We start from the raw sequence: 24,146 nt of genomic DNA, 5'->3' as shown, positions 1-24,146 counted from the left end.
CACACACACACACACACACACACACACACACACACACACACACACACCCTCCCTATCTCATGCCCCACACACATCTTTACTTACCTACCTGTCTGGGTGATTACATTCTGAAATGGAAGAAAAACAGAGTCCTTAAGTTATAGTGCTAAAATCTGTTTTGTCACCAGTAACGGCTGATGTCTTTATTTTGTTAGAAAAACATCTTTCTTCTAAAATGCTTCTCTCCAAATTACCCTCCCCTAATCGTGTTCCTCATTTTTTTTTTTTTTTTTCACAAAACAATTTGGGACAGAAATGTCTCTTTATGGATATATTTTAATCTTTATTGTATACAATGGTTCTTTTTTACATTGTGTTGTATTATGCACCCTGTAAGCATTGATAACTTTTATTGATACAAAAAAATCAACTTAGTTGGGGGACTATATTTTTTCTCTTCTGTTGCCCCACTTCTAACTGTGGCATACTTCACTGCAGAAGAGATAATAATAATTAAGTTTGTTTACAAAAAAATACAAAGGTTCTAACGTCACTGCTTTTTATTAGCTCGCAGTTAGCACTGTCAAATGGATATGCCCAGATTCTGAGGCCCACAATGCCCCGCAGAGGTATTTATGATATTGTTTGACTTAGAAAATATGTCGGCATGGGAGATGAGTAATGCCCCGGGTGATTATGTTCAAAAAAGAAAGCTACCTAATCTTTTCAGTATCTGTGCTTTTCTACCTCAAGGAACAGTAAATACAACTTTCTGACATTTCTAGTCTATATCAAGAGTGGGATTTTCACAGTCGTCATCAAATCACCCATTAACATTGGCATCTTGCTGTCTCTTCTGTTGTTTTAAGGTTTTTTTTTCTGAAACTAGGACTTATGAAAAATAATAATGCTGGTAGCTCTTCAAAAGAAAGTGCTTTCTCATGTGTTATCTCATTTTATCCTTCTGTCATAAAAGATGAGAACAAGTGCTGTAATCATCATTGGAAGAAATCTAAGCTGTAGAGAAATCGTGACTTGCCCAAGGTCCGCTTAGGCTGCTAGCACAGTCTAGACATCCATCTCCCAAATGAGTACATTTCTCAGTAGACCACCTTGTGGGAAGACTAGCCACCAGATAGAGGGAGGTAAGGAGGAAACTAATATTTCAGTTCTTAATTGATTCTAGTCAACATGCTGGACATTTTTACAGTAATACCTCATTTATTCTTCCCAGCAACTCTAGGAGATAGGTGGCGGTGGTATCTCTTTTACAAAAGGGCAAAGGAAGGTTCAGAATGTGTAGCATTATGTTGGGTGGTATGGAAATGGTATCAGACTTGGAGCTCTGCTGTCCATGCATTTCTCAGTCTAGTCCAGAATGTATTGTAAAGACGCAGTAAACAATATCTATCCAAAAGGATAATGAGGTTGGGAAAGACTGAGATGGTCAGAGAAAACATCATATAGTGGGTGAGGCTTGTGTTGAGACTGCAAGGACAGCAAGAATGGGGTAAGTGGAAGGGAGAGCCCAACACCCCACATGCGCTGAAGAGCAAGGTAGAGGAGAAACTGCGAATGAGCCTAGAGATCATTTGGCCAGAGCAGATGGAGCCTCCTGCTGAGAGGGTAATGTGTGCCGTAAGAGCTTGGGCTCTGACTACAGGAGGCCTTGAAAATGTGTGGGAATAAGACCACAGGATTTTAAAGCTGAAATTCATCTGGCTTAAGCATCCCATTTTACAGAAGGGAAAGTAAGATCCATAGAGGTGAAATGACTTCCTTATGTCACAGCTATGTAATTACAGAGCCGGGGGGCGGGGGGGACGGATAATCTTATTCCCAAGCCAGAGTTATTTCTACCCTACCCTGTACTTGAAGCACTTGGTGGAAAGGAGCAGTGAAACGACAGTGCTGAGATCCCTGTATCACTCTCAAAAAGTTTTTATTCTTGATGAAAGCAGGCTCTTCAAAAAAATAAAAAAGATTTGAATCCCATTTCATATTGTGGTGCTACTTACTTGCTCTTGATAGCTGGCAACCTGCTTCAGTTAGTCAAAGCACTCAAGAGACTCACTGGATGGTGGCAAAGCTATTCTCCGTTTGTGCTTATCTTCTTTCAGAACCCAGAAAACCAGCTACTATTCAGTTGTCCTGTTAATTATACTAGTACACACAAGTGACATGAGCATGAAGTGAAATGACGTCTTTTCAAGGGCAGAGGCACAGTTTAATGGTTTAGGATGTAATCACAGATGCAAATGTGGTTCAAATGCTATTTACCATTTTATTATGTATCTGTTATGTGCCACGCATTCTGTTGTGTTCTTTTCCTGCATTAAAACCTTACACATTTGCAAGGTTGCCATTATCATAATGCCACATATGAGGGAACAGAGGCTCAGCTAGGTTCGCTAATGTGCCCAAGGTCCCACCATTGGTAAGTGGCGGAGCTGCTGTGGGGACCCACATTTGTCTGACTTCCAGTTCCATCATACTTGTTCTATATCATACTGCCGTTGTTAGATCCATCACACCACAAAGAAAGTCACCAAGCAAACTCTTAACATTTATTTCAAAGGCAATATGTAGTTATTGTAAAAAAGTAGAAAATTCAGATAACTGAAGACAATGAAACCCATTTTTATTCAGATAATTGAAAGAAAATGAAACTAAGGCGCATGATTAGTGCATTAGTATATGTCTGCCCAGATCTCTCCTCTCGCTTCCGCTTCTATGCATTCATCCTGCTGTGCTTTTCAAAACTGAATCCATTTGGCCACTTGCATCCCTTGTTTTTCACCCTTGGTTTAGTCCCTTGATTTAGCTTAAGCTCTTGGTTAAGCTGTGCCCCATGGTCATTTTCTGTAGCATTTGAGAACCATGAAGCAATTGGGCTTTAGTGGACAAAGCATTGGGGGTATCAACCAGGAGACCTAGGTTACAGTTTTGGTTCTGCCGTTGACTTGCTCTGTGCTGTGAGGCAAGTGGCCCCTCCCATGAGTACCTTCGTTTCTTCATGGATGAAATGAGGGAATTGAACGAGGTCTCTGCTGTTCCTTCTAGTTTTGATTCTTTGTTTTGTTTTGATACTTTTTCATTCTCCAGTTATGATTCATTTTTACATTGTCGGGCTCATGTAGATGAGGGAGTGGAGGGATCTCTCTTCTTAGAATTATCCAGTGAGTTTCTCGAGCAGAGTGTGTGACCTACTCTTGGTCCCCAGGCATTTTGGGTCAATGCCATTTTTGCCACTGGGATCTTTGAGCAGGGAATGTGAAAAACTCGAGTCTTAGGCAGATGGAAGTTGTGTTTATGGAAAGAAACTTTGAGGCTCATGTACCTAAAGGTTGGGAGATGTGGTAGTTTGATAAAACTTGATTCCCGCCTGATGTCTCATATACAGTGAAGGAAAGGAGAAGCAGCTCTTATGGATGCCTTGCAGTAGATGGCCCAACAGGTAATTGCTAGGAAGCTGTAATGAACAGAACAGCAAAATATTTCTATTCCATCTCTCAAATTTTATAATTTCATAGCAATAGTAATTATTTTCACTGTGTACCTATTAGATGCCAGTTACTTTGTATACATTATTTCTAATCCTCAAAACCACTTTGCAAGGTAAGTATTATTCCCATTTTAGAGATGAGGCTCAGAGAGGTGCAGTAACTTGCCTGTGCTCACATCCGTAGTGAGTGGCATATCTGGGATTCTAATCCAAAATCCAAACCTTACTGTTTCATCTTCTTTCTCCTACATCATAGGTCTCTGTCTCTATTGAATCATTCCCAACAGCTTAAAAACAAGCTCTGGTATTCCTCCATCCTAAAAATAATACCCATCTTTGACTCTTCATTCCCATTCAATTACTGCCTAATTCTCCACTTCTTGGAAGAGTTACCTACACATTTTAATTTATTGCTCAGCCCTCTTCAGCTTGTCATTCTACTAGAGCTTTTCTTATCAAGACTGTCTAAAACCTCCATGTTGCTCAATTCAATTGACATTTTTTCCTCTTATCTTGATGCCTGTGGATTTGGTCGACCACTCCCTCCTGCTTGTTCTCCCTGGTGGTTCTTCTTTTCTTCTTTGATGATCTCTTCTCTACCCATCCTCTAAATTGGTATTTCTGTAACTTAGTCCTGGATCCTCTTCTGTTTCTCTCAGTTCTCTTCCTAAGTGATCTTATCCTTTACCATGGTGTTAAATACCATCTTTGTATAGATGATTTCCAAATTTATAGCTCCAGCCCAAACTTTTCCCCTGATTTCCTACGTAGTATGTTCAGCTATGTACTGGACATTTCTATTTACAGGTTTCTTAGACTTAACATGTCCCAGATAAAACTCTTGGAACTCTTCCCAAACACGTTAGACTTTCCTACCATTAAATGGTAATATGCTGCCTTCTTACTCCATCTCAGTCCATCTGCTGTGGCTCTAGCTTGGATCTATCCACCTGATCCATTTTCACTCTCACTACAAGAGTTAAGCCACCATCCAATCTCACCTGGACTATTGCTCTAGCCTCCTGACTGCTTTCTCTGCTCCTACTTTTGCCTTCTTCCAAACTGTTCTCCACGTAAGAGTCAGATAAACATTTTAGAACTGTAGGCCAGACTGTTATTCTCTTGATTAAAATCATTCAATACCTTTCCATTGCCCTTATTAATCAATCAATCAGCCAATCCTAATTCTTTACCATGGTCTATGGGGCTCTCTGCATGATCTGGTGCTTGCTTTATCTTGCACCTTCTTAAGCCACTTCCTCCTTGTCTCTGGGGCCTTAGGTACCTTTTAGTACCTTGAACATGCCCAGCTCTTTCCAGCTGAAGAATCTCTGTGCAGCTCTTTCTCTGCCTGAAACACCCAGTGCCCTGCTTGTGGAGTGGCTGCTCCATCCCATCCTTTAGGTCAGTATTGTCAGCATTTTTGAGAAGCTGTCTCTGACCACATTGTCTCAGTAGGGCTTTTCCTTCTCTTCCATTTTCTTCTGTCTTTGTTCTTTCTTTCGTTTCATATAACACTAACACAGGCTGTATGCTTTGAGTTTATTATGCTTTCTCCAACTAGACAGGAAGCTCCACAGCAGGATGGATGTTGTATATCCAGCACTTGTTACGGTGCCCAATGTAGTTGCTCAGTTTGTAAGATGGGTAACTAAACTTAAAAGTGAGGCTGATAGGGCTTCCCTGGTGGCGCAGTGGTTGAGAGTCCGCCTGCCGATGCAGGGGACACGGGTTCGTGCCCTGGTCCGGGAAGATCCCACATGCCACGGAGCGGCTGGGCCCGTGAACCATGGCTGCTGAGCCTGCACGTCCAGAGCCTGTGCTCCGCAACGGGAGAGGCCACAACAGTGAGAGGCCCGCGTACCGCAAAAAAACAAAACAAAACAAAACAAAAAGAAAAAGAAAAAAGTGAGGCTGATATAGAAAATCTGATTTCTCACTGGAAGATTGGAATCAAACTACCCATCCACTTGCTTCATGCCATTTATACACTGAACCTATAAATAACTTGAATATTAGGCACAGTGTTGTAGGAGGGGTCTTGAGTGGCTGACAGGCATTTAAGAGGCAGCATGAATATTAAAGCCTGTGGTTGGAATGGTCATTACTTTTCTCCTCTGTTTTCCGTATTCACCTAGGCATGGGAAGCACAGCTAAGGGTGATTTTGGTCCGGGTCACCTGGCTTAATTCTGGAAATACTCAAATTTGGTTTCTCTTGCTTAGTGGGAAGTATAGTTAGTCTGTTTGATGAGACAACTATTTGAATTCCTCACACATCTGATTTCCTTAAACCGAGTTGACAACTTCTTTGGAGGGTTTTCATCGTGTTTGGTGCAGCATGGCAGAAGGGAAAGGACTTTGAACAAGAATTGGACTTGGGTTTTTATTTTGGTCCTGGTTACTTTGAAAAAAGCAAACCCAAACCACCATCACAACAAAACACCCTGAGCCTCAGTTTCCCCATCTATGAAACAAGAGAATTGGACGAGATGGTTTCTAAGATTCCCACTACCTTTAATCATCATGAAATCTCTGATTCCTGTAAAAAATGCACGGTTTCTGATCCTGGAGGTAATCACAAAAACTGCAGCCTTTAAGGAAACCAACCCTTTCTTTCCCCAAAGTCATTTTTTATGGAGAAATAGTAGAGAGGGAATGACAAATTCCTTGAACATTCAGACTCCTTTGAGTTAATCTGAACTCAATTTGACTGTTAATTTGAGTGTCCAAGGAAAAAATATTTTAGAGTTTAATGGTCTGGGGCTTTTAATGACTTGTACTTCACCCTACTAGGAATTTAAAAGGTGAATCAACTGAGAATAATGTGTCCCCTTCTAAGTTGTGGCACCCCAAAAAGAATCTTTTTCACTTTAATGCAAGAATGAGTAACTCACTTGGTCACCCAGAGGACTCCCCCTTGCTGAAAGGCAGGCTTCCTTCCTCCATTTACAAGTATTACAAAGCTGAGTCAGTCAGGAAGATTCTAAGCAAATGGATGATTTTAACATGAATTTTAGTTTTCATTCAGATGGTAGCAGCTTGTATCTCTTTTATTAATTGTTCCTACAGTGGTCTAGCCTTTATACCAAATGCTTATCTCACTTATTCCTCAAATATGCTTTGGGTTGGGTGGTAGTTTCCAGGAGAAGAAACTGAGCTACTTAGAGGTTAAGTAACTTGCTAAATTAAGGCCCAGTTAGCAAGTGATTGAATTGGGATTTGAACGAAGTAAATGAGTAATGAATCTTTCTTTGAGCCTACAATGTAGCTGAAAGAATTTTCAGCCTTTTTAAAGGTAGTGAAAAGATAATAGAGAAATTAATGACATTCAAATCACAAACCAAGTTGTGTTCCTTCTGTGTCCTTTTCCTAGAAATCCTGGGTGTTTTCTTTTCATCTAGTCCTATCAATACCCTTTCCTTCTAGGATGCTTCTTTTTAAACAGTCTAGAAGTGAAATCAAACCCTGAGTTAAAATAATGAACAGTCATATTTTACATGATCACATGATAGTATTTCATAAAAGCATGACCTTATTTGTAACTTAGAATCATCCTGACCTGTTGGTTTAAATATTTCAATAATACAGGTTTTCCCCCTCCCCCAATGAGGCCCACTTTTTTCCCCAATCACTTTAATTATGTGAGCTAGAATCCTGTTGCTCACACATCTTTAGTTCTCAACCTTGTTAAAATTAATCATATAATCCCCCTTTAAAACATAGTATTAAATCACCATAGTAACACAGTATCCAAGCTTTATAGATAAAACATAACAGCCGTAAGAAGGTAGTTTGGTGTCCCCTTGACAGCTCTCTAACTTTTATAGAAATATGTTCCTTCTCCTGGCTTGTGTAAGGTGGAGGGATAGCATTACTTACTTACACCTGTTTTATTACCACATTGCTTTTAAATTGCTACCTTGTTTTTGTTCACCTTCCTAGTTAAAAAAGGAGTGTTGGAACATTCTTTTCTTTCTGAATTATTTTCTTGTACTCTCTAACCACTCCTTGAGGGCTGGAATTGTTTCCTTTAATATGACCAGTAGGGTCCATTGACCTTTTGTTCTGGAATACCTTGAAAGTCTCTTTAATTTTCTTATGTGGCCTGTATAAGGGAGTTTTAGGGAAAAAAAAGCTATCCATATTTGAAAACTTAATTCACAGCCTATCAAAAAACTCAATCAGTCTGCCTTTGGAAAAGGCCTGGTGAACCATGATTTTTCATTTCTACTGACAATTTATAACAGATTATAGGTGAGAGCATCAATTTGAATATTTTATCAATTTGAGTATATTTTGTAAAATATGTTCTGTATAAGATACAATACTAGTTAATGAGTTCCTCTGAATAATTCAATGTCACATTCTAAAATATTATGTTAGCATAAATTTGTGTATTAGAATTTGTAATATTTAGCTTCTTTTTAAAAAGGAATCTAAGCTAACTGGTAAACTGATTTTAAAAAGTGGATTTTTTAAACATTTTGTAACTTTGCAAAAGAGTTTCTAGATTAATGTGATTAGTAATATGCTTTTTAATTTTTTGAAGCAGATGTTTTCTATTTTATGTGTGGTTTGCTGATTTTTGTGTTGATGCAGGAATTTTTAGCTTTTATCTTAAATGTTTTTCTTTAAAACCTTGTTTCCATTTCTTAGAAAATACCTTGCATTGATAAGACATTTGCTATTTCTGTCCTGTAAGATATAAAATATATTCCTCATAAATTCGGAAATTATGAGAGATACAGGAATTTAGGAAGATAACAGCTAACCTTGCCCTCTTTTGAATTCCAGGTCCTCCCCTTAGTAGCTCTGTGAACTTGATTCAGTTATTTACCTATTCAGTTCTATAGTTTCCTTTTCTGTAAAATGGGAACATCTTCTAAATTCCGGGGTTGCTGGGAGAGTCAGTGAGATGGTATAATATCAAGTGTCTAACTTTGTGGCTGGTACTTCAGTTCTGCTGTTGCAATCCCTGTTATTTTCTGAACTAGAGGAATGATCAAGTGAGCATCATTACCAGCGAGCTGGCAGAGAGGGCTTTGGCGTCAGATGGGTCTGGGTTTAAAATTCAGCTTTTTGCAGTTTACCAGCTGGCACCTTAGGCAGTGCCACTGTAGGTTATTTCTTCATCTATAAAATGAGGTTAATAGAATGCACCTTTCAGAACTGGATGCAGTGATCAACAGGGACACCTGCCTGAGCTCAGCAAGTAGGAGGTTTGGTAGCTGTGATGACGTGGTCACTGCTTGCTGTCATTTTTTTGTTTTTAAATACTAGCTCACAGTCTGTTCCCTTGAAGTGTGTAAATTTTAAGTTCATTTATAAAGAATTCCACTGAGAAAGGAAATGTTACAGGTTCAACGACTTGTTGTGATTAGATACTTTATCAGGAAACTTACTGCACATTCATTTTCCCCTTTGTTCTGTCTCTGCCGCAGCCTCTCAGTTAGCCAAGTTGGCCAGAACTTCACGTTTGTGCTCACTGACATTGACAGCAAACAGAGATTCGGGTTCTGCCGCTTATCTTCAGGAGCCAAGAGTTGCTTCTGTATCTTAAGGTAAGGAAAATGGCTTTGGCTATTGGCTAGTTCTGTGAAACAATGTCAGCATTTGCGTTGTTCTTCTGTAATTAAATTTTCCAGCTGTTCTTTTTATTTTCCTATCTGTTTCCCAAAAGTCACTGCACTTGGGGCGAAGGACTTCACAGTGTTGTCCTTGCACTTTAAGTTCTACAGATAATTGTATTTATTTATTTGTATCACATCCCTTGGGTGGGAAAAGGGATCAGTGCTTCTGGGGAGTGTGTAGAAGCTGGAGAATCAGCATGGCTTCAGTTCCTCCTGCTGTTATCTGGAGCTGTCAGAAATTAGCCTGTTAGGCTTTCCCTTGGACATTTTGTGTATGTAAGATTATTAATAAAGTATGTGTCTGTAGCTCAGGACGTCTTGCAGACACTGATTGTGTCCTTCTCAGAGTAACACCCCTGCCCCCTTTGGGTCAATGAGTGAGTAACTGTTTCCCAACTTGGCTCCCTCTGTAGAGGTTTGAAAAAAGCGCAGAATCCTGTAAGAAGGCTTCTTTAGGTCTTCTAAAACCCCCTTCATACACTAGAATCATACTTGCTTACTGCTCCGTTTCCTCCTGCCAGAGACGTAAGGCATGTTCTGGGGTGGGAGGATGTGTGGAAATCTGATTTTGGAGCTGCTGGCTCTGGGCTCCTGCTGGGAGCCTCCTGAGGGGGAAGTAAAGGCATCCCACACACCCTCCTCCCCATCTGCCTCGGTTAAGTAGGTGTCAGAGGGGCCTGCCTCCTGTCTCTCTCTGCTCATGTGCAACAGCTCAGAGCAGGACAGCAGGGAGGCGCCCCTGACAAAACCCGGGTCCCCAGGCTTGGGCCTGGGGATAAGAGGCCAGACCCTCTATGAATTCCAGAAAGGGTAGTTCTCTGGTGTACTAGTCTCTGCACTTTTTTCTCCTCCTCACTAGGAAGAGACCCCCCCTGCCCCCCAAACACACACACCCTCACACCATGAGGGGGTGAGGGCTGACTTTCGAAGTGCCTGAGCTCGATAACTGTCAGTCGGGACTGCTACTTCTGCGTTTCTCTACACAAATCTTATTATCATTATTATTTTTAATCAGTGAAATCAACTTTCTTCTTCATCAAGCATAGCATCTAATTTGGGCCCTAGAGAACAACTGCTGGAAAGACCTTAAGAAGAAGGGACAAAGCCGGCTGCTTGTGAGGCTGCTGTGCTCACGCACACCTCAGTAGTCTAGGCCCAAGGATTGCCTGCCCAGGGTATTAGACTCTGATGTAAATTACTACTTACTTTTTATTTAACAGTGTTTTCTTCAAGAAAATTTTCTCTTCCATTTTTGTCTAATGGTATATTTCAGCCTCGGCGAGGACACTGCATATTTATGTAGTCATTCAGAGGAGGTGAGGGTTTAAACCACGTTCTTGAAGTTTTGCAGAAAGGTTTTTGTCCCATGGTGTTTTGGGTTATGATGTTTCTTTCAAAGCTTGGATGTGTGTGTTGGGGGAAAGGGGACTCTTGAATTGCCATTATTGCATTCTCTCAGCAAATTTCAGAGAGTGGAAATCTGTTTATTTAAAAATTTAAGTTTAAAGATTGCTCGCATCCGATTCTGGCGTTTGACTCTGTGTGTCTACATGTAGGGCCATGGACTTCATGTTTGCGAGAAGCTAGTTGAATAGCCTCTTGCTGTCATCATTTAGAATGAAAAATAACAGCAATTTGTGTGTTTTCTGTCTGTTATACTAGCTTGGAACTATGGAAAAACACTTGGTGGGTTAGTTCGTTCATTTGTTCATCAGCCCTTAATTGAATGCCTACTATTAGCTAGTCCCTGTCCTTGAAGAGTTCCCAAGACAGCTGGCGAGACCGCTGATTACGCTGTACTGTGCTACCTGTAACACACAGAGCGACCCCACGGCATAATGCCTTCTTACTGTTGGTAACCTAGTGCCAGAGGACAGTGGCTGTAGTTAAAAATAGTCTTCTGTGAGTTCTGGGGCATGCATTTCATGGGTATTTAACATGAGGGCGGAAGGCTCTCTTTATCTTATCCACCTTTTGCTTATATACAGGGCACACAAAATGGCACTTCCCCTGTGCTTGGTTTGGAAACATTGCTGGGCCGAGACTAGCATATGAGTGGAATGGTTTCTGTTAACCCTGGATGACTGGTTGGTGACATGTCCAGTGGAGAGTGGAGAAGTCTGCCAAGAGAACATGGGTGGGATTTGGGTCTGGGTTACATTATAAGTATCATTCTCTTTTGCTGTTTGGTCTCCTTCCTTTAGTTAACCTGTGTCTTGAGGTCCAGTCATCTTTCTCAGTGTGCCTAGTACTATAGCTCAAGTCTGCTCGGAAGCCACCTTTACTTTTGTTTTCCATTTTTTTCCCATGAGGGGTGTAGTTCCTAGTGATGGCATCCATGCAGACATAGCCTCCACTGTTCTAGGATTTAGCTTCTTAGGGTCACTTTCTCTCTGGCTGCTGTCCCAAGCTCATATGCTTCCTGGCGCATATGAACGACTGGACCTTTCTGCCTTCACACATTTACCCATCCTCCCAGACTCAGCTTGGGCACTTCTCAGAGTAGCCTTCTCCAGGCAGAGGTAATCATCCCATCCTCTAGAGGCACCCAGCATGCTTTGCACACCTCAGTTACACACTCATGAGCCTTGATCTTCCTTTGTCTTTCTCCTATTGAACAGTTAACTCTTTAGGGGTAAAGATTGTGTCTTAAACAACTCTGTATCCTCAGCATTTAGTGTAGTGCTCGACCAAGATATTGTGTGCATGGCCTTCAGAGACAGGGAGATCCGTTCCATTCGGTTGGAAGAACAGGAAGCGGATACTGAGGGCTCTGAGTGAGAGGACAGGCCACATTGGACACTAGTTCAAAGAGAAAATATGAAATCCAGTTATTGGTTCATATTACCAAACAATTCATGTTAGTCATAAGAGGTGCACCTTTGAGTGTCACAGTGGAGATTCAGTGACACAGTGGACAGACATTATGTCCATGAAGGACTAGGTCATCAGTATTTACAAAATTTGAACTTAATTTCACAATGAAAGGTTCTTAGACATCCTTTATTCAATATAACTTGTTAGGTTCATTGTGAGGGGCATTGTCCTTCCCCCCTAGAATGTAAGCTCCATGAAGGCTTGGAATTCTTACCTTTGTTTGTTTTGTTCACAAATACACCCAAAGTGTATTTATTTAAGAATGTCTGCACATAGTAGACACTTAGTAATACTTGTTTTATGAAAGATTGAATCTCTGAGTTTTTTTGTTTTTTGTTTTCTTTTTTTGCTGTACGCGGGCCTCTCACTGTTGTGGCCTCTCCTGTTGTGGAGCACAGGCTCCGGACGCACAGGCTCAGTGGCCATGGCTCACGGGCCCAGCCGCTCTGCGGCATGTGGGATCCTCCCAGACCGGGGCACAAACCCACGTCCCCTAGCGTTGGCAGGCGGACTCTCAACCACTGCACCACCAGGGAAGCCCTCTGAGTTTATTTTTTAACATTTTTTCAAAGTTGGTTTGAACTCTTGTCACCAGCTAACCTTGACAGAGATGTAGTTGTACTGAAGTATAAGTCTTGTTAATGAAAGTACCGTGGTATATAAAGTCAAATGCACTATTTCTTCCCACAATTGACTGGTTCTCTCTATTAAAGCATTTTAATTTACCTTGAGAGTCACCATTATATTATTTAACTAGCTGCTAGTTAAATAATCTAGTTAATACTAGATTAAAAGCACCAGCTAGGGGAACAGGAGTTACGGGTAAGTTAGTTGTTCATCATTATAAACCCAGGAATCTGAGAAAGTATTTTAGCATTTTTAGATAGCACCATCTGAGTCTAAGATATAATAAGTATTTACCTCTGAAATCTTTCAAATATTGTAAGACAGAGTGACCTAGATCACTTTTTTCGTGGCTTCTATTGCCCAAATAACACATGCCCCATCAAGGCTTAAGCTGTAATGAAATATGCTATTTATAGCCAACTTCTGGTTTTGGATGAACAGAAGGAACGCCAGAGTTCAAACCCATAACTGTATTGCTTGGGGTTGGGGGTAGTAGATTATGGAAGATAAGCCATACAATATTAAATTTCTTTACTCTTTATAAAGGAACTTTAAAAATATTTGTGTTCTACAATTTTCCCCTGTATATATAGGGATCCTATTTCAGCTCTTGAGAAAGCTTGAGTAACTATCTTTATACCCAAATAGGATTGTTCAGAACCTATTATACATTTCGGGAAGAAATAACTTGTTTCATCAAGATGGTATCTAAAATTTTTTTAGTTTAACATTTAAAGTTTTTATTCAATTAGTATCTTTGTATCTAGTATATACCAGGAATGAGCAATGTATAACACGTGGTCTTTGGCCTTTATTTACCTCGGGGTCCCATAAAATAGACACAGAGATCTAGCCCCAGCTCTCCATATGAGAACCTTTCAGATGTCATATTCATCCAAGATTTTGGTGAGCTGAATTTTCTGAACTTGGTATTACAAACTGAAAACAATGTATACTTTTTGTCCTTTACTAAATATAAAACTGAATATATTTCTGGGTGCACTGTTCCCAGGCCACCTCTGATTTTGATACCCACTTCCCATTTCACTTCTACTACCCTTACTGTCTTAGGAGCCACTTAATCTTTGGGAAGGGACTCTGTAAACAAGTAATTAAAATATAATGTGATAAGTGCTATTTTTAAAAATATGTATGCGTAGGGTTCTTTGGGGTCACAGATTAGGCAGTGCCCATGTCTGACTTGGAGAATTAGAGAAAGTGTTGCTGATGGGTTCCAGTTAAACTGGGTCCTAGAGAATCAATGGGGGCTGGCCTAGAGGAGAAAGGGAGAAAAGCTCTCTGGGCAGTGAGAACTGGTACACAAAGGCTCAGAGAAATGAAAGGTATAGCAAGATGAAAGAATGATGAGAATTCTGATGAGAGGGTGATAGCAAGAGATGATGCCATAAAAGTCTTGGGGCCAGTCTGTGAAAGCCCTTGTGGGACATGCTCAAGATTTTGGATTTATCCCATAGGAAATGGTGTGCCATGCGATGGTCTGGGGCAGGCGTTAGAAATATTGTTTTTACACCAAGGGTAAAGTGGCTTTTGTACATGAAATTGCTATCTACACAGGCTTGGGATTTCCTGGTTATTGTTAGAGGGATGCTGCACATCACTTTGGGAGTAACACCTGATTTAGATTGGAATTTTCAAGCCTCAACTTTAGTGTTTTTTTTTAAAATTATACCTTAATGAAATATGTTCCTTGGCCCTCTTTGAGGAGTTATTGTCCTTCTTCCCATGCAAATTGGCACGTGGGCTTATGTTTAAACGTTAATTGTGTTAAGTGAGAACCATCCTCCTTCTGGAACACTTTCTGTCTTAATGGCAGGAACAACTGTCGCATCCTTTTTTCATCTGTATTGTGCTCATTTCTCCTATAAACAGGAAAGCTCAGTTTTCACAGAGAAAAAGAAGCTAGAAGTAATAGAGTCTGGTTTTGAGAACTTTGGCTTCTCTAATGTTCCAACACATACAGTTTAGGAGAAAAATCAAAGGACTCTTTCCTTAGGCAGGTGCAGTGGCAGAAGCCCTTTTGGATTGTGTTTTAGCTGCTTTGGTTTAAAATAAGTCTATGGGGGATGGGGAAGGGAGTTGGGAAGGAAGGCTGTGGGGACAGCTCCCAGATTTTTACCTTGAAAGCAGGTGCTGCTGAAATACTCCAGAAACAGATGGAACCTCCTATTCTTGTTTTAAGCTATTTATGGTTGTCTCGCCTGAGGGTATCCTGCTATACAATGCACAGCCTGATGTTTGAGGGCAGTTTGGGCATCAAAGCTGGGGCCCCTCTGGGAGAAATCAGCCTTTCTTCCCAATGCCTTAAATGCCATTTGGGAAACCTGGACCTTTCATACTATTTAACAGAAGACTTTCCTCTGGTTTTCGAGTGTTTCCATCTCTCTGGGGCTGTTTGGTTTCTTTTTAGTTCCTTCCCTTAAAAGTACGATGGGTACAATGTTGTTTTCTGGATGGTCAACTGGGAGGAGGCCTGATTGCTACGCAGATTATAACTCCACTCATTGTGGGTCCTGGCACATGGCTCTGTCAGAAACTGAACCCACGGGATGGGGCTTGCAGAGGCTCTGGTTTACTAGGCCCAGGGCCCTTTCTCAGAGTATTTTGAAAGGCTTGCAGGGGGATGTGCTCATCAGAACATCACTTTGTGGGAGGCTGTAACTTTTTCTTTCTTAATTAAAAAAAATGAAGTGGTTGTGGAATGTTGCATGTTTTATTGCCACACAGATGCTTTCATGCTTAGAAATGTACAATCCTCTAGGGAGTCACAACACAACAATAGTAACAAGCTGTACAGTTTTAAGAAAATCACCTTTAAAGAGGAGAAAGGAAGATAAATAAAATTGCCCTTGCTCTCCTAGCAGCCTGCTGTTTGAGGGGCTGGGAAGCTGGACAGTTGGAAGGACAGGTGTGTCTTCTGCACCAGCAGCCAGCCTCAGGGCTGCCCACCATAGGAGAAAGCTTCTTTTCTCCTCCTGGTCCTTTACAAAGGAAACCAGCCTGTGAGTTGTGAGTATTTGCAAATCCAAGACTTTGGCTAAAAGAAAATTTTCATTTTGAGATTGAATGAGTTGGGCGTTACAATAGACATGGTATCTTCTCACGCTGTTTTGAAGGCGGAGCACTTCCTTTTCCTAACGCTCACGAAGCTTAGTGTAGGGCAGCAAGTGAAACTGCCCTAGGAACTCCAGGAGTGCACTTTTTTGTTGTTTCCCCTCCATAGCTTATTCATCTTGCTGCCTCTAGCAACTGCTGCTGATGGCTAATGTTATACCGTTTTGTAGATGGATAGAGTTAAGTCAGGAGAGCTCACTATAGAGGATTTGGAAGGGAAGGGAGGAATCAGCATTTATTTAATATGCCAGGAGGTTTATATAATTCTCATTTATTCTTATTGCAACCTTATGAAATTATCTCCCTTGTAGAGATAAAGGGCTGGAGACTGAAAGAGATACAGTGACTTGGCCAAGATCTCACAAAGAGTAAGTGAAGGAATTTGGTTTGGAACCTAAAATCCAACCCAGAGCTCATACTCTCAACTGCTTTGGGCTTATTGCCATACCTTTATTTTGTGTCTGATTCAAAACTTCAAGTTTTATTTTCTTGCCACCAAGCAAGCTCTACGGGTTTCAAAAGTTTGTTTCTCGGGCTTCCCTGGTGGCGCAGTGGTTGAGTCCTCCTGCCGATGCAGGGGACACGGGTTTGTGCCCCGGTCCGGGAGGATCCCACATGCCGCGGAGCGGCTGGACCCGTGAGCCATGGCCGCTGAGCCTGCGTGTCCGGAGCCTGTGCTCCGCAACGGGAGGGGCCACAACAGTGAGAGACCCGCGTACCGCAAAAAGAAAAAAGTTTGTTTCTCTTCATATATATTTAGATAAAAGAGCCATGATCAGTTGTTTGCCTTTGCAGAATGATCTCAGAGGTGAGTTTAAAGAGCTCTTAAGAATAATATACTACAGCCCATCCTCATTTTATATATGATGAAATTGAGACCTGTTTCAAGTTCTTTAGTTGGCTAATAGCAATCTTCTGACCCCCAATCCAGAGTCTTGTCCAGGATATGGCAATGATTTTTCCAACTCAGGAGAATAAGCCCGAGACCACCTGTGACTAAGGTTTTTCAGGACTCAGTAACCTCCAGTTAGCATCAAAAAGTCACATCCGCTTTTGGCCAGCGTCATTGCAGTCTGTGTGGACAATCCAACCATACTATTATAAAGAAAATGATACAGTTTTGTTTAAATCTGATGCAGGGTATGTTTGAATGGAAAACCAGTAAAACTGATCCTGCTTTCTGAGAGAAAGAGAGTCTTAAGAATTCCATATGAGGGACGCTTTTTGGGAGACAGGGAAAACATTCTATAGGAGAGGCCAGTTGGTGCTTTTTGGTTGAGTCTGAGTGTCAGCAATTTTTATTGGACCTCCCTGCAAGGAAACCACTTTCCTACAACAGCAACAATAAGCAGAATGTATTTATTTGAGCCTTATCTTTGCTTTTCACTGGGCAGGGGGTAGAAAGGAAAATAACTCAATATGCTTCACACCTAAAATTGCCCTTTGGATCTAAGCTGCACTCTTATTTTAAGAGCAAGATAGATTTGTGAATACAAAGAAGAGTCTGAATTTAGGTTTTCTGGCCCTTCCAATGATCAGTTTTAGAAGCAGTAGGAGGCCTAACATTTATCCCTCGTGGAAAGGCCCCGGAAGACTGAGATAATAGTGTACCTCTTTACATCATTTCAAACAGAAAACTCATTATGCCATCTGAAGTTTGAAGAGCCCACAATTCTTACAATCAATTATGAGTCACTTATTTTTAAGCTGTAATTTTTTTGAGATTATGAAGATATACTTCCTCATTAGAAGACTTTAGAAAATTTCAGAAAAGTAAGAAAAGCAGTCTATCATCTTATGACTCGAATAATGACTAGATGTGTTTCTTTCCTTGGATTGGGATCATGCTGTAGATATAGTTTTCTACCTAGCTTTTCCATTTATCATATTGTAAGCAAGCATCTTTCCATATCATTAAATATTCTTTCCTGAGAATCTTTTTGACTGTATAACTTATTTTTGTGAGATTGATTTATAAGGGAAGAAGCTCTTAGTTATCTTAAAAAAAATTTCTTGCTAAGACTTAACATGCTTTTAAAAAATGCATTTGTTCCAGTGAATTTGTCATTCAGCTAATTACTTTGGTATTTTTGTTTAAAAGAAAAGCTCAACTACTTTTTATCTTAACGTGTGAGCTATTACCCAATTCTTGACAATGAAGAATAATTATTAACTTATGAAAAGTGAACATAAAAGTATGGAAATAGTATCAAAAGTCTTATTTAAATCAAATGACAAATAACGTATTTAGTTTACTTTTCCTTTTCCATTTTCACTTTGACATATCTTCAAAGTAATCCTTTTTATTAGTGTGAGTTGTGTTGTAAATTGCAAAAATAATGTAGCATATAGGGAATACTTTTAAAGTTACATAGCAATATAAATTTTGATTTTTAATATATTACATTCTGAATGAAAAGAAAGTATATGCATCTTAAAACTTTATGTAGAGATAACTTAGGGAATTTTTAAACGTTGTAGGTAAAATTAAGTTCTGTGCTGTAGTATGCAATGGAAATTGAATAGGTGTTTATTTCTCATTCATGGGACATGTAACTACCAGTAACCTTCAGCAAAACTAAGGGCAATTGTCCTCTAACTCAATTCACAAGTGTTAGACTGCCACTATGGAGACTTTTAATCCCTTATCTATAATATAAAACAATATTTATTACAAAATTCTGAGAGGCATTATTTATGGTTTCTAATCCATTGTATTTCAGATGTCTTTGAAGTAAGGTGGGTGGAGCTTTGTATGTGGGGTTAATTGTCCCATTGTTCATTTATTCAGTCTGGTATTTTAACTAGCTCTTTATGTGTATTAATGAGCCCAAAATGCAGCAAAAATGCTGGGCCCTAAAAAAACTTGACATTTTAAAACTTATTTAAACGTGTGGTGAAAAAAGAAGTTGAGTGAAATTCAGTGTCCTGTAGTTTTTTTGCCTGAGCTCCTAATGACTGGTTTCCTTTAAAAAATTATTTTTTATTTTTTAAATTCTAGTCCTGTAAGAAAATGACAAGTTTTTTGGGGGGATAAAAAACTAAAAGCCACACACACACACAAAAAACCCAAGTCAAAAAGACTCTAAAGAAACTATATTTGCTAGTGTCCAGTTTTCCGCTGAGCTAGGATTTTTATCATCATCTGTTTAAAAAAAGAAAAACATATATAGTAATTTTCATTATCATTTTAAAGAAATTTTTAATTTGTACTTTTTCTTTTTTATTAGTATGTGGAAATATACTAAATGTTGATTATCCTCATTAAGTAAAGGTAGCCATTGTTCCCTAACTACTGGAAACAATACTTGTTTTTATCGTTTTTCTCTTTATTAAAATTCCCCAGAGATTATAATTACAGGTCTTTTTATTTGAAGAGATAGTTTAACTTTCATACAATGGGACTCCCTGACTTTGTCCTCTCCTCAGATTTAGTACTTAAATTGGAATGAACATTGGTACTATATTTGATTTCTTTTTATCATCTTAAAAATTGGATTAATAATATAAAATATTTTCACTTACCCATCATTCATCTTTTTTCTTTTTTTAAAGGAATATCTACCTATTTATTTATTTATTTATTGTCTGTGTTGGGTCTTCGTTGCTGCGCGCGGGCTTTCTCTAGCTTGGGTGAGCGGGGGCTACTCTTCGTTGTGGTGCGCGGGCTTCTTGTTGCAGAGCACGGGCTCAAGGTGCGTGGGCTTCAGTAGTTGTGGCACGTGGGCTCAGTAGTTGTGGCTGGCGGGCTCTAGAGCACAGGCTTAGTAGTTGTGGCACACAGGCTTAGTTGCTCCGCAGCATGTGGGATCTTCCCGGACCAGGGATGGAACCCGCATCCCCTGCATTGGCAGGCGGATTCTTAACCACTGCACCACTAGGGGAGTCCCCCCATCATTCATCTTTGTCTCAGTTATTTCAATGGTGAATTGAGGATAGTACTAACTGAGAATTTTGTTGTGATGACTAATAAAACAGCACTTGATAAAGTTCTTTGTGTGTTACATCTACTGCGTAAGTGTTTAACTACAACCCTGTGTCTTTCTTTTGTAAACTGTGAACTGTAACCTGCAAAGAGAAAGAGCACTGATTTTAACTATATGTACACACATAAGTATGTATACATAAGTGTACATATATATTATATATACTCACATAAGTACAGACTTACGTAGCAAATACTCAAGTAATCACTAAGTTAAGAAATTTCCAGCACCCAGAATAATATTTTCGCCTATGTATGTATCCCTGAGTAATATGGTATGGTTTTGTCTGGCTTGGAACCTGTATGAATTGAATTATACAATTTGGAATTGTTATTTTAAGTCTTCTTTTGCTTAATTTTTGAGCTTTATCTATGCTGTTTCTTTTCTTTGCTATATAGGGGTTCCATATTGTATGACCATACTACAGTTTGTTCATACATTCAACTGTAGGTGGCCATTTGGGCTGTTTCCAGTTCATGGCTTTAATGAACATTTTTGAACAGATATCCTGGTACACAAAGGCACTAGGTTCTTTGGTGTATGGACCTAGGAGTTGAATAGCCAAATGTCTTGGGTACATACATCTTCAACTTTATTGGATAATGCCACATTGTTTTCTAAAGTGGCTCTGCCATTTTATGGTTCTGCCAGCTGTGTATAAGCATGCTTCTAGTCCTACACTGCTTCCCCATCTTGCTTTTTAAAGAAGACATGCAGCTTGCTATTCTCCTTTCACAAAGTCTGTGAGATCTAGGTGTTGTCCCTCTTTATTTCCCTAAAGATTAGTCTGGCCTCATTGTCTGAAGAGGCATTGCTGGAGAAAGAGACAGTGCTGGGGTTGGAAGAGGCAAGTTGATCATCTCTGACGTAAAATGAGCTGTAAGGTGGCATGGCATGAAGAGCATGGTCTGGAGTTAGAGCAGGACTTGAATCCTAGTCCAGCTGATGTAGAAGTGTGCTTTTAGGTGCTCCATTTACTCTTTTTGAGCCTTAATTTCCTCATATCTGCTTTTTTTGGGGTGAGGACTAGAGATAATATAGGCAAAAAATCTTGGTAAGGTAGTCACTGGTACCTTACAACATTACATAGTGCAGGAGTTATCAAAAGAAGGATAGACCAGTTGTAACATACACATGTCATTGTCATAGATGTGATTTGTGTGGGCATGTACATAACCAAATCTATGTGAGCCTGGTCACATCGACTTGAAGATGATACTTGGTGACCGTGAGGTGGGCACTTACACACTGTGGGTCAGGGTGGAAAATGATGCAACATTCCTGGAAAACAATTGGCAATGTATATTCAAAACTTTTAAAATTATTCCCATTTTTGGAATCTCCTAAGGAAAACTCAAATATATGTATAGATACATGTATGAGGATGTCTATTATAGCACATAGAATGAAAAATTAGGAACAATTAATGGAGGGAGATAGCTAGGTTAATACCATTAAAATTATGTTTTCGGTGATTAATGACATGGAAAATATCTAGGACATAGTGTTATGCAAAAAAAGCAAGAGATGAATTTTCATATATGATATCTCTATTTTGTAAGAAATTTATAGAAAAAAAACCTGGTGGTTGAATATCAAAGCATTAACAATGAGACTAGTTAGGTAATGGGATCACGGGTGTTTTAAATTTTCTTTTTTGTATTTTTTAATGAAGTAGTTCTTGCAGTTTTATCCTGTCAAGTTCAATCCAAATAGTTATTGCACCACAGTTTATGTGTTTTTTAATTTGGAAAAATGATAACTACCTTCATATAGAACATGATTCCCAGTATAGGATGCCACAAATGGTAGTACTTTAACTACCAAAATGACCACTGATGCTCTAGTATGTGTTTTTCTCCTCCTAAGTTTGCAGAATGGACTTGAGCTCTGGAATAAGACCTGTGTTTCAAATTTTCGTTCTACTACTTACTAGCCATAGGAATGGAAGAAAGTCACTTCATCTTTCTGAGCCTCAGTTTCCTCATCCGTAAAACAGAAAATACTTCCCACAGTAGCCGTGAAGATTAACTGAGATTTTTGGTGCTCAATTCCAAGTAATTATTCCCATGTTGCCTTGCAAGATTTAAAAATGCTATCAGCTATAAAGTGTACCGTAGAGGTAAAAACAGATTTTCAGGGGGAAAAAAGGGGCTGTATTGAATTTTCAGATTGATTTCACGAAGCATCTTGATTTTAGAAACATTAAAAATGAGTAAGAGTTCATCTTAGTTGAGAAATGATTGCATTAATTTCACAGTGGGATATTTAGCACCTATCCTATAGATTATCATTGTTTTACACTCACCTAGTTGACCTTTTAATTTTCTCAGAAATTTCTGTCGTATTTGTGTGAAAGGACTAGGAACCTATTCCCAATTCGTGCCTCAAACCTGCTTTTTATGGCCTCAGGATCTCTGTCATAACCCGTTTTATGCTTTCACAAACTGAGCCCCTGGGGAGCTGTCTGCACTTTTCAGTGTGATCCAGCTGAATTCCTTCCCTTCCCCACTTGAGCCCTTTGATTTGCCAGGTTTTTGTTCATCTACCCTAAGGATGGACTGAGATTGCTGAGCACGGCCTCTCTTGTGGTGCAAAGTGAGAATTGTTTCTAATTGAGCAGAAACATGTGGAAGGATCAGGAATATCTCAAGGGATTACAGAAAAATTCCAAATTTGTACTACTTACAGCTTGTGTTTAGAACAGGGTCTGCTGGGAATAAATGTTAGTTAGTGTGGCCTGTGACCTTAAAAACTGTTGACATGGACTTCAGCCAGAAACTAGCCACAGACCTCCTTTGTTAAACTCATTCATAGCTCTTTGAAAACTCTAGTCAGTGAAAGTTGCCAGCTCCAATCTAAGCAGAGCCCTTCTTTTTTTTTTCCCATGCTTTGGAAACAGAGGACGCCCCTTAACCAGCAAGGCTTCTTTAATAAGACTACATGGCCTTAAACGCAATTGGAATTGACAACTTCCTGGCTTGGGTTTGCCAACTGGCAGGGCTGTGAAGCCGAGGGGACAAACAGCGTTGGGGCGCTGTGCACTTGTGTTTGTGTATGTGCAGAGGAAACTGAACTCCAGAGCACTGTGATACCCCTTCACTCCAAAAGCAACACTGTGGCCTGAATTGGACACATCTTCCTAGTGTTCTGGCTGGGGTAGACAATTCAGAATTCTTTCTCAGCATAAGGAAAAAGAGAAAATGACTGCACTTTCTTTCTTTCTTTCTTTCTTTTTTTTTTTTTTTTTGTGGTACGCGGGCCTCTCACTGTTGTGGCCTCTCCCGTTGCGGAGCACAGGCTCCGGACGCGCAGGCTCAGCGGCCATGGCTCACGGGCCCAGCCGCTCCGTGGCATGTGGGATCTTCCCGGACCGGGCACGAACCCGTGTCCCCTGCATCGGCAGGCGGACTCTCAACCACTGTGCCACCAGGGAAGCCCTGCACTTTCTTTTTGATGGCGATGATTCTGGCTTTTCCCTTCTTTCCTCAAAACCCTTGTTTTAATCTTTTCATCGGTGTTGTGTTGCTCAAATATAGAACAACACATTTTTGGATGGTACTCAGCATCCACTCTGGAGTTTTACTTAACAAATTTCAGTTTCTATCAAGCTGAAGGGACAGTCAGGATATCTCTTCATTTTACTGGTTGAGGAAACTGAGGCATGAGGATGTTAAGTAGTTTCTTCTCCCTTGCTCTCTATCAAAAGGAATCTTAAGAAAAGTCCTTAAATGATTTGCTGCCCCTGCAAAGCAGGATAGTAATTGAGACTAGAGACTAATATTTTCTCTGGTTTTCATCTTTAATCCAAAGACTACATTATGTGAATTTAAAGACAGGGAGGCAAATAGAATGTTTAGAAAAAAATGAATAAGTTAATCAGACTAGAAAGAGAAAGCAGTTATTCTGCTTACAAAGTTGATTTATTTTAATACTGTAACATGTTGATGGTGGCTAGGAAAGCTATCTTGGTTATCAGTTGTCATCCTGAGATATACAATCATATCAGTCTATATTTCTGTCTACTTGACTACTTGTAAAATTTTGGTTGTTGGAATATAATATTTATTTCCAGTTATGCTGTTGAAGTTGTTATTTTTAACATAAATACTCCAGCAAACTTATCACTTCTAAAAGCTGCTGAGGTTCGGTGTGATTTCAATCAGGCATGTGTGAGGAGAAAAAGGAATGTCACACTGGCCTAAGAATCGATGGCACATAGGCTAGGAATATGGAAACTCTACGAAGAGAAATTATATAATTTCCTAGAGACTTTATAAGAATTTAGATGTGATTAAAAGAGAACGCATGAGAGAACCTGATCTATCGTAGGTGCTCCATAAGTATTTGTTGAATGAATAAAATTGGTAAAGGAAACTTATTTCCCAGTCTCAGTATTTGCCCGTTCA

General features: G+C 39.8%; 1 protein-coding gene across 5 annotated transcripts in view; it reads left to right on the top strand.

Annotated features, from left to right (window-relative positions):
• The window catches only part of DENND1A (DENN domain containing 1A), a 537,874-nt gene that overhangs the window by 164,101 nt on the left and 349,627 nt on the right, over positions 1-24,146 (top strand). For 3 of the 5 annotated variants that reach the window (XM_029202625.1, XM_029202629.1, XM_029202627.1), the window contains exon 5: positions 8,927-9,046. In XM_029202625.1, the coding sequence (XP_029058458.1) occupies positions 8,927-9,046 (120 nt within the window). Of the gene's footprint in view, positions 1-8,926; positions 9,047-16,062; positions 16,120-24,146 lie in introns of all 5 variants that reach the window. The other 2 variants (XM_029202624.1, XM_029202626.1) reach the window with 1 other exon arrangement.

This window comes from Monodon monoceros, unplaced genomic scaffold (genome assembly GCF_005190385.1).
Source record: "Monodon monoceros isolate NGI ecotype Baffin Bay Population unplaced genomic scaffold, NGI_Narwhal_1 Super_Scaffold_5, whole genome shotgun sequence".
Taxonomy (NCBI): domain Eukaryota; kingdom Metazoa; phylum Chordata; class Mammalia; order Artiodactyla; family Monodontidae; genus Monodon; species Monodon monoceros.
The sequence above is the reverse complement of the archived record's forward strand: the minus strand, read 5'-3'. Positions and strand labels throughout refer to the sequence as shown.